Source organism: Conger conger, chromosome 4, assembly GCF_963514075.1.
Source record: "Conger conger chromosome 4, fConCon1.1, whole genome shotgun sequence".
Lineage (NCBI taxonomy): Eukaryota > Metazoa > Chordata > Actinopteri > Anguilliformes > Congridae > Conger > Conger conger.
In genome coordinates this window covers 859227-870031 of record NC_083763.1, presented here as the reverse complement: position 1 = coordinate 870031, position 10805 = coordinate 859227, and the positions used below count along the sequence as shown (strand labels likewise).

The 10805-nt window shown below is 43.1% G+C and overlaps 1 protein-coding gene across 1 annotated transcript in view; it reads right to left on the bottom strand.

Moving 5' to 3' along the window:
* LOC133125960 (butyrophilin-like protein 2) overlaps positions 1 to 10805 on the bottom strand; it is a 34126-nt gene continuing 23321 nt past the window's right edge. Inside the window, exons 6-9 of the mRNA XM_061237719.1 lie at positions 9892 to 10245; positions 9387 to 9668; positions 2206 to 2273; positions 1 to 114 (exon numbers count right to left, since the gene is read on the bottom strand). Coding sequence (XP_061093703.1) covers positions 1 to 114; positions 2206 to 2273; positions 9387 to 9668; positions 9892 to 10245 — 818 coding nt within the window. The remainder of the gene's footprint in view (positions 115 to 2205; positions 2274 to 9386; positions 9669 to 9891; positions 10246 to 10805) is intronic.

Below are 10805 nucleotides of genomic sequence, written 5' to 3'. Positions count from 1 at the left end.
TCAGGAGGGAGCTGCCCGGCGACCGGCAGGCTCTGAGGCGATTGCTCTGGCCTTACGGGCCTCACCGTCACCAGCACCGTGCTCAGTGCGGCTCCTGACGGTGTTAGAGCTCTCCTGCAGAATCAGAGCCATCAGTCACGGATCAGATAGATCTCTTATTTAATACCAATTCAGGTAGATTCAATTAAATACATTTACGAACATAAAAAAAAATGTGATCTGAATTCATTGGAGCGACTAACATTCACTCTCGTGTCAAACACGTCCATGCCGCAGGCTACATACACTCGTAATAACAGAATACAGATAACACACATTTACATAATTTATTATTAAATGATTAGCAAATACAAACGCAAAGTAATTATTCTCTTTAAATGTACATTCAAGACATTGTATCTATATTTTCCCTCAAAAGGGAAGTCAACCCTATTTAATAATGAACCTGTGACGTGGTCTGAAACTCCACATTAGCCATATTCCAGCAGCTCCGCCTGAGCCTGGCCTATAACATACATGCGCGTGGTTGAGGCTCCATTAAATACAATTTGGTGGTTTTCAGAAGGCACTATTTTTATTCAGTATATTTTTCTTCTAATTATTAGGATTGGGTTTTTTGTTGGCAAATGCTAAGGGCATTTCGCCGAAATCAAACGGAAAACAACTTGCTGTTTACACCCCACGCTAACCGCTATACTGACAGGCACTCCGTGAAAAAACAGCATTTAGCTTTTCACTAAACCCGAACGTAGCCTACTCTCATATAGGTAAGCAATTTAATAACGATTTTCCTGGCTTCCGTTCCCCAGGTAATACAGTGACGATGAATAACACGCTATTTCTCTGGGAAGGAGAGTGCCAGGCGAGCCTTTCCGACCCTAGCACACAGCACTGCAACCTGACCACAAACAAAACCACACATAACCGCAAATAAACGGAAATGAGTTACAAAAAAGTTAAAGTGCCACACCTTCCCTGAAATTGTAGCATTCTGTCTAAGTATAATACACGTACCATATAATGAATATATATCTGGTTCAATAATCTCCAGAGCAAGAGCGACACCCGCTGTTTAAAGAGGCGATTACTCAGTTAATTGCTCATCTCTAATAGCACGCTTTTTCTCGCTTAGAAAAATATACTTTTAAAACGTATGCGTTTGTGATTTGAGGGATTTTAACGATCAAGTAGCGATGAAATGAAGGAAGGACTTTTGACAGCGGACGAGTGTGAATGTAGTTACAGCACTTTAAGCGGACACGGACAAGTGTGAATGTAGTTACAGTACTTTAAGCGGACACGCCCGCGGAGTTCCCATATGCAGTACGTATTAGCGGATTAACTCGCTCGGGTGACATTGTATGAATGACTTAACGCACAGACGGTCAGAAGAGCCCTACGGACAGATCTCACCGCCACAATACGCACGAGAACAGAGTTTACCGCACTGACTGTGGAAGTGCCAAACTCCTGTTTAAAGCACTGCATAACCTCACAGGGAGACAATGTGGTACAACGTGAATCTGTATTTTTGGATTTACATGTCTAGTATCATTAGAATTGTAGCTATTTCTACTGTATAATGCCTTAGGGTGGTTCTGCTGTCCACTGAGCGTTTCCTCGGCAAACAGCCGTTTACTCCGTATGCAGGCTCGTGACTCCTATCACTGCAGAGTGTAGCTCATCATCCAGAGCCAGACACTGACTTCATGCTTATTTTTATACTGCTGATGTGTGCAATGAGAAGCACAATAAATGAGTTTGTAATCCAGCTGGGCTGTTCTGATACTTCTGGGCTGTTCTGGTTCTCCAGTGGCATGGTGGACTGGGCTTACTGGTCTGCAGAGGTACAAGGGGAGGCTGGAAAGGCTGAACAGCATTATTTACTCAATTTCATTCTTTAAATTATGTCTAACTACTAACTAATTATGTCTAACAATTTACTTTTCTATGGTTTTTTGTCTATTCTTATGTAAAGCACATTACATTGCCTCTGTGTATGAAATGTGCTATACAAATAAACTTGCCTTGCCTACTGAAAACCACTGCTGCTCCACTGTAGAAGTGAGGTTTAAAGGAAACTATAATTTATAAATGATGAACTGCACTCATGCGGGACAGAATTATGGCTCGTGAGACTGGTTTGTGTGCACGCGATCCCCACCTGTCACCAGCGTGATGGTCATATTTAATCAGCACTTGTACCCTCCTGCTGGTGCGCTGTGACTGGTCAGTTACGAGCATAGCCCTGATCTGATTGGCCGGCTGGAGCCCTGGGACACATGACCAGGGGGAGATTTAGCAGCTGTTAGCAGCGGAGCATGTCCGGGTGTCTTTCTGCCACAGACTGATTCATCCAGGGGTTCAGTCTTATTCCTGCAGCTGCAGCCTTTTCAATCGGTATTCTTTGGACTGCGGTGCTTTTCCGACCTCACTTCCTGTACAGCTGTAGACGTATTAGATGTGATTGTTTCGGTCAAAACAACGTCGGATACGCAACGTCTTTCGTTTAAAAGGTGAACACCCGCATTATTAGCTACGGCTAACTTATCCCGGTCGTTCACCTCCGGAAATTACAACCAGGAAGCAAGTTGGTGCTAGTATTCACGTTAAGCAAATACAATGGGTGTAGGCTCCACAAAAGTACGTGTTCTTCCAAAGTGAAACATGCATTTAAGCGGTTGTGGATAGCAGGCTAATTAGCTAACGTTATGTACGTTAACTAGGCTTTCTATTAGCTAGCGAGTCTAAGCTAACCTTTATAAGTGAAAAGAGACCGCTCAAAAATACATTTTTATCGCCAGTCTAATTTACGTCCTCTTGAAATGATTCAGCTATGCGGATATAACATCCATCATAGTAAACTTAGGTAACGTTAAAAGACTATGAAAAGGAACTGTTGGGGTCATGCATGTGTTCAGAGCATATCTACAGTCCATGGGTTTGGGTTTTGGCACAAATAAACATCCCCATCCCCTCGTGTTATATTGTTGCTGAAAAACTGAGATCATACAGTAATGTGCAAAGGTTTTAGGCAAGTGTGAAAAAATGAATAGCTTGCAATGCTTTCAAAAATAGAAATGTTAATAGTTTATAGAAAAATCTAAATCAAATCAATATTTGGTGTGACCACACTTAGCCAACAAACCAGCATCAATTATTCTAGGTACACTTGCACAAAGGGATTTTGTAGGCATATAGTCAGGTGTGTGATTAACCAGTTATACCAAACAGGAGCTAATGATCATCAATTTAATATGTAGGTTGAAACACCATCATTAACTGAAACAGCTGTGTAGGAGGGTTAAAACTGGGTGAGGAACAGTCAAACTCATGCTTCCAAGATGAAGTTGCTGAAGACAGTTTAATGTCAGAAGTCATATATCCTGGCAAGACTGAGCACAGCAACAAGACAGAAGGCAGTTCATCAGCAAGGTCTCTCCCAGGCATAAATTTCAAGGCAGTCAGGGGTTTCCAGATGTGCTGTCCAAGCCCTGATGAAGAAGCACAAAGAAAAGGGCAACGTTGAGGACCGTAGACGCAGTGGTCAGCCAAGGAAACTTGTGCAGCAGCTAAAGACACATCATGCTCACTTCCCTTCACAATCAGAAGATATCCAGCATTGCCATCAGCTCAGAATTGGCAGAAACCAGTGGGACCCAGGTACACCCATCTGCTGTGCAGAGAAGTCTGGTCAGAAGTGGTCTTCATGGAAGAATTGCGGCCAAAAAGCCATACCTCCCACGTGGAAACAAGGCCAAGTAACTCAACGATGCACAAAAACACAGGAACTGGGGTGCAGAAAAATGGCAGCAGGTTTTCTGGACTAATGAGTGAAAATGTGAAATTTGCCTGTAGCATAAGGCAGCATGTTTGCCGAAAGGCTGGAGAGTGGTACAAGAATGAGTGTCTGCAGGCAACAGTGAGCATGGTGGAGGTTCCTTGCAAGTTTGGGGCTGCATTTCTGCAAATGGAGTTGGTCAGAATGAATGGTCTCCTCAATGCTGAGAAGTACAGGTAGATACTTCTCCATCATGCAGTACCACCAGGGAGGCATCAGATTGGCCCCAAATTTATTCTGCAGCAGGACAATGACCCCAAACATACAGCCAACTATCTTCAGCGTAAAGAAGAACAAGGAGTCCTGGAAGTGATGGTATGGCCCCCACAGAGCCCTGATCTCAACATCATCGAGTCTGTCTGGGATTACATGAAGAGACAGAAGCATTTGAGGCTGCCTAAATCCACAGAAGAACTGTGGCTAGTTCTCCAACATGTTTGGAACAACCTACCTGCCAAGTTCCTTCAAAAACTGTGTGCAAGTATACCAAGAAGAATTGGTGCTGTTTTGAAGGCAAAGGGTGGCCACACCAAATATTGATTTGATTTAGATTTTTCTTCTGTTCATGCATTTTGTTAATTGATTAAAATAAAGTATGCAGGTAAACATTTCTATTTTTGAAAGCATTCTTATTTTACACCATTTTTTCACACCTGCCTAAAACTTTTGCACAGAACTGTATATTCTAATTCAGTAAAAATGCTCAGAGAAGAGGTTGATACTCCAGGACAATCATCCAGTCATTAACTCTGCTGTACATGCAGGGGGTTCTCATTTGAATGAATGGTGCACTGGGACTGATGCCGTGCGGATTATGTTCTGAAATACTGACTGGGAAAGTTACTGAGAACGCAATGAAAAGGCTCTGAAAATAGGATGTGGGCTCCAAGAAATTCAGGATATTATTCATTTACAGCACATTAAACAGTGTGTTGAAGGTAACTGGTGTTCATGGTTACAGCACAGTGAACACAGTGTGTTAAAGGTAACTGGTGTTCATGGTTACAGCACAGTGAACAGAGTGTGTTAAAGGTAACGTGTTCATGGTTACAGCACAGTGAACAGTGTGTTAAAGGTAACTGGTGCTCATGGTTACAGCACAGTGAACAGAGTGTGTTAAAGGTAACTGGTGTTCATGGTGACAGCACAGTGAACAGACTGTGTTAAAGGTAACTGGTGTTCGTGGTTACAGCGTCTCAGCCTTGCGTTGTGGTGTTCTGGCTCCCCCTGCTGTGCGCTGTAGGAATGATCTGCATCATCACTGAGCACAAGAGCATATCATGATCCACACCGTCAACTGCACAGAAAATATACCTGCGTAGAAAAATACTTTCTTAACCCCAAACATACAGCCAATGTCATTAAGAACTATCTTCGGTGTAAAGAAGAACAAGGAGTCCTGGAAGTGATGGTATAGCCCCCACATAGCCTGTCACTTCGGCAATGCACAATGGTCACCCTTGCAACATTATAACAGTAGAGATGATGATTTACTGTTTGGTGCCTTTCTAAAATGATGAGGAGCTCAATATGGCAGAAGTAGCGTGTCACTGCTACACGGTGTGGAGACGGTGTGATGGAGGACAGAAAACAGGAATGAGCGAGCAGACGGGTGATTGGCAGCCCAGTGACAGTCCGTTTCAGTCACAGGATGCATATAGATACAGACGGGAGACAGAGGACAGATAAACCTGAGGAAATCAGTGGAGAAACATACTGAATGCAGATGCTTCCATACAGGTGTAATGCCTGATACAATTAAGCAATTAACATCCCATCAGTCAGTGTGTGCATGTTAAAGCCCCACACACACTGTACCAAACTTTATTTAGAAACGAGACTGAGACTGAGTACATTACATTTTATTTAGCAGTAGCTTTTATCCAAAACAGTGCATATCAAGGTCATATAAAACACTGCATATCAAGCTCATATAAAACAGTGCATATCAAGGTCATATAAAACAGTGCATATCAAGCTCATATAAAACAGTGCATATCAAGGTCATATAAAACACTGCATATCAAGGTCATATAAAATACTGCATATCAAGGTTATATAAAACCCTGCATTCATTCCTAACCTGCTTATCCTGAACAGGGTAGCAGGGGGGCTGGAGCCTATCCCAGCATACATTGGGGCGAAAGGCAGGAATACACCCTGGACAGGTCACCAGTCCATCGCAGTAAAACAGTGCATATCAAGCTCATACACACCATACTGGCACCAACTGGCTCACCAGGAGCAATGGGGGGGTTGGGTGTCTCGCTCACTTGTCACCCCCATTAAAAATAATTACGAGGACCGAAGATTGACACACATTTGATCAACATACATGCCCACTGGTACACCATGATGTGAAATCTGCATCCTAATCGCTTTCCAGGAAGTGCTTGGAGAAGTTCTGCTCTAACTTCTGTTCCAGCTCATCTTTAATTTAAGATTTATTTCAGCAGCGAGTCTGAGGCTCCTTTTCAGCAGGGCCTGTATTATAAAACATCAGACATACTGGAGACACAGGGTCTGTATTATAAAACATCAGACATACTGGAGACACAGGGCCTGTATTATAAAACATCAGACACACTGGAGACACAGGGTCTGTATTATAAAACATCAGACATACTGGAGACACAGGGCCTGTATTATAAAACATCAGACACACTGGAGACACAGGGCCTGATTATAAAACATCAGACACACTGGAGACACAGGGCCTGTATTATAAAACATCAGACATACTGGAGACACAGGGCCTGATTATAAAACAGACATACTGGAGACACAGGGCCTGTATTATAAAACATCAGACATACTGGAGACACAGGGCCTGATTATAAAACATCAGACACACTGGAGACACAGGGCCTGTATTATAAAACATCAGACATACTGGAGACACAGGGCCTGTATTATAAAACATCAGACATACTGGAGACACAGGGCCTGTATTATAAAACATCAGACATACTGGAGACACAGGGCCTGTATTATAAAACAGACATACTGGAGACACAGGGCCTGTATTATAAAACATCAGACATACTGGAGACACAGGGCCTGTATTATAAAACATCAGACATACTGGAGACACAGGGCCTGTATTATAAAACATCAGACATACTGGAGACACAGGGCCTGATTATAAAACATCAGACATACTGGAGACACAGGGCCTGTATTATAAAACATCAGACATACTGGAGACACAGGGCCTGTATTATAAAACATCAGACACACTGGAGACACAGGGCCTGATTATAAAACATCAGACATACTGGAGACACAGGGCCTGTATTATAAAACATCAGACACACTGGAGACACAGGGCCTGATTATAAAACATCAGACATACTGGAGACACAGGGCCTGTATTATAAAACATCAGACATACTGGAGACACGGGGCCTGTATTATAAAACATCAGACACACTGGAGACACAGGGCCTGTATTATAAAACATCAGACATACTGGAGACACAGGGCCTGTATTATAAAACATCACACACACTGGAGACACAGGGCCTGTATTATAAAACATCAGACATACTGGAGACACAGGGCCTGATTATAAAACATCAGACACACTGGAGACACAGGGCCTGTATTATAAAACATCAGACATACTGGAGACACAGGGCCTGTATTATAAAACATCAGACATACTGGAGACACAGGGCCTGTATTATAAAACATCAGACATACTGGAGACACAATGCTACAAGCACAGGCTCAAAAATAACTCAAAATATAAACACAAATAACTGTCACAGCAGAAAAATAACAAATATAATGACAGACACTGTTTTCACTCTGGGAACAGCTTGGCACAAAAAATACATAACCAGTATTCAAACAGCATAACCAAAAAATGCTAGAACAACAGAACAAGTATATACAACTGTGATAATTCAGTCTTCAGCCTTCTTCCCTCCGTGGGAATTACAGGGTACTGCATGTGATGAAATTTACGGAGGAATAGATTCCATGCTTTGTGGAATATGGCTGGTGGTCTTTATTTGATTTAAATATTAAACATTCTACAAGTCCTGGAGCACCTGTTACGATAGACCATTGGGGGGGTGCATTGTTTTGTTATTGAAATATCTGGGTAGGTACAGGGTAGGGGGGGAAGCTGCTTCATTCTTCAGTATTACTCTCTCATTTTCCATTTCCAATCTGCGGTCCCCTGTACATAGTGCTCCATTTTCCTCTCTGGGTTCCTCTTCATCTTTATAAATGTTGTTTCCTCTTTGTGTTCCCCTGTGGACCTCTTCATGATCCTCTGAAGAAGAAGGCAACAATTGCTTTTTGTGGTCCTCTTTTCCATCTGCTATGTGTTCCTTTTCTTTTTTTGCTTCTTTGTCTTTGTGTACTTTTTTGTGTTTTTCTGTGGAAGAAAACAACAACATTACATGGTGGACTAAATTATTTAAATTAATAGACTATAATATCTATATCACCTGTATGTACACAATCATTTTTAAATTCTGGACAAACACAGAAATTACTCTGGACAAACACAGACTACTGCCAATGTCGCCCCCAATGTAGACTACTGCCAATGTCGCCCCCAATGTAGACTACTGCCAATGTCGCCCCCAATGTAGACTACTGCCAATGTCGCCCCCAATGTAGACTACTGCCAATGTTGCCCCCAATGTAGACTACTGCCAATGTCGCCCCCAATGTAGACTACTGCCTTACGATTACAAGTAACGGACTGTTCCATTGAGCAGTTTTTCTCAATTCCTTATTCTACAGACAGACGCGCACGTACACATGCACACACACACGCACAAACACACACACACACACACACACACACACACTCACATTAAATTAATTATTCAATTTATCACACTCCGTGCTCCCTGTCACAGCGTTCTCTGTTCCCTGCCTGGTTTTTAGCCAAACCCTTTAATGCTTAATTAACTCACCTCATATTCTCATGTTCATATTCTGACTGACTTCTCAGAAATACATTAATAGTTTAATTTCAATTCATACCGTCATATTACTTACGTTAAATGTTACCTTTCCATTCCATCAAAAGACAGAGGAACACACACTGGACGAACACGGCAATGCCGATGAGAATAAGTGCAGGTATAGTGACAGCAAAGGCCACTTTCCATGGAAGGTTGTGACACACCTCATCTGAAACATACATGGGTATTTATTAAATAGTTTGTTCACACTTTCACTCTTTCACTCTCCACATGCACACACCTCAGAAATATGGCAGTTAGGCACATCCCAGGTATACAGTGCAGGAAAAGAAATGAATACAATGGATGTATAAACAAATGTGTGTGAGAGTCGGTGAGAAATTCAGTCGATGAGTGCTTAAATTAAAGATGGAGACAGTGGTGAATTCAAAGAAATTAAGATGACTCTGGGAAAACCAGTAGATGGAACTAATGCCACACTAATAAAATGAGCTTTTGCAGAGGAACTGGAGAAATCGGTGGCACATCCACACAGTTCCAGGCATTGATCATCTGAGTGTGTGCTCTGTTTGATTCTGTAAAGTCTTACTCACCATGGAGGTAAAACACTGTCACCTTTTCCTCATGGAGCTTCTGCTGCAGAACTCGACAGGTGAATGTGCTGCTGCCTTCTCTCTTGATGACGACACGTGTTCTTATGGCAATGAGGCCCAGGCTGTCCCTGAGTATCTCAGGTTTCTCAGTGGTGAGATTGTGACCCTCACTGTCCTGCCAGATGAGGTCAGGCTGAGGATACCAGCCTTTAGATTCACACAGCAGTCTAACCTTCCCTTCTTCATCTGCTTCCCTGAAGATCACTGGCTCAGTTCCTACAGCTGCAGAAATGGGATGTAAGTAACAGCTTATATCATCTAATAGTCTCTGCATTCATCTGCATTTGCCATGATATGTTTATCCATTTCCAAAATGTCCTTCAATATAATTTTTGATAAAGCAAAACAGTCTTTTTTAAAAACAAACATTGGTACTAATATACAGTGTGAAGGGAGCATCTCTTAACCCCAAAACCCCATAATATTTGGGGAAAATGACACCGACCTCTTACTTCCAGTGAAACCATGATGCGGTAATTATTGTCAGACTTGGACAGAATGTAACACCAATACTGCCCCTCATCAGAGACCTGGACCCTGCCCAGCCTCAGAGACGTATTGCCCTTCCTCAGTTCCTCAGGGAAGAGTGCCGTCCTTCCACTGTACGATGGGTTCTGGGGCTCATTCCTGCTCTCTCCCAGAAGGTAGAGATGCACCAGTGGGTCTCTGTTCTGTGGTCTGTACCACTCTATGCGCATATCCTCTGCACTTATGTTGGGTTTGAGGTGAGTGGGCAGGACAACATCTTCACCAACTACAGCAATGACAGGACCAGCTGGACCCAGAAGCTGGAACATCTCTGCAGAGAGAAAGAGCATACACTAAGACTACTGCTGGACCAGCTACAGACCGACACTGCAGCCCTGCACTAGATACAGACCGACACTGCAGTCCTGCTCCAGCTACAGACCAACACTGCAGTCCTGCTCCAGCTAAAGACCGACACTGCAGTCCTGCTCCAGCTACAGACCAACACTGCAGTCCTGCACCAGCTACAGACCAACACTGCAGTCCTGCTCCAGCTACAGACCGACACTGCAGTCCTGCTCCAGCTACAGACCAACACTGCAGTCCTGCTCCAGCTACAGACAGACACTGCAGTCCTGCTCCAGCTACAGACCAACACTGCAGTCCTGCTCCAGCTACAGACCAACACTACTCAACTCCAGGTCCTGCGTTTTGTCTAAAGATCTGAAACCATTCACTGTGACAAATATACAAATATGCAATAATAGAGGAAATCAGGAAGTGGCAAATACTTTCTCACAGCACTATATCTCAGGTAACTGACTGTAAGCCTTCACCAAATCCAGAAGGCTCACGGCCATGTTCACTGGGGTGTCTTGTGGGAAGTGCTGG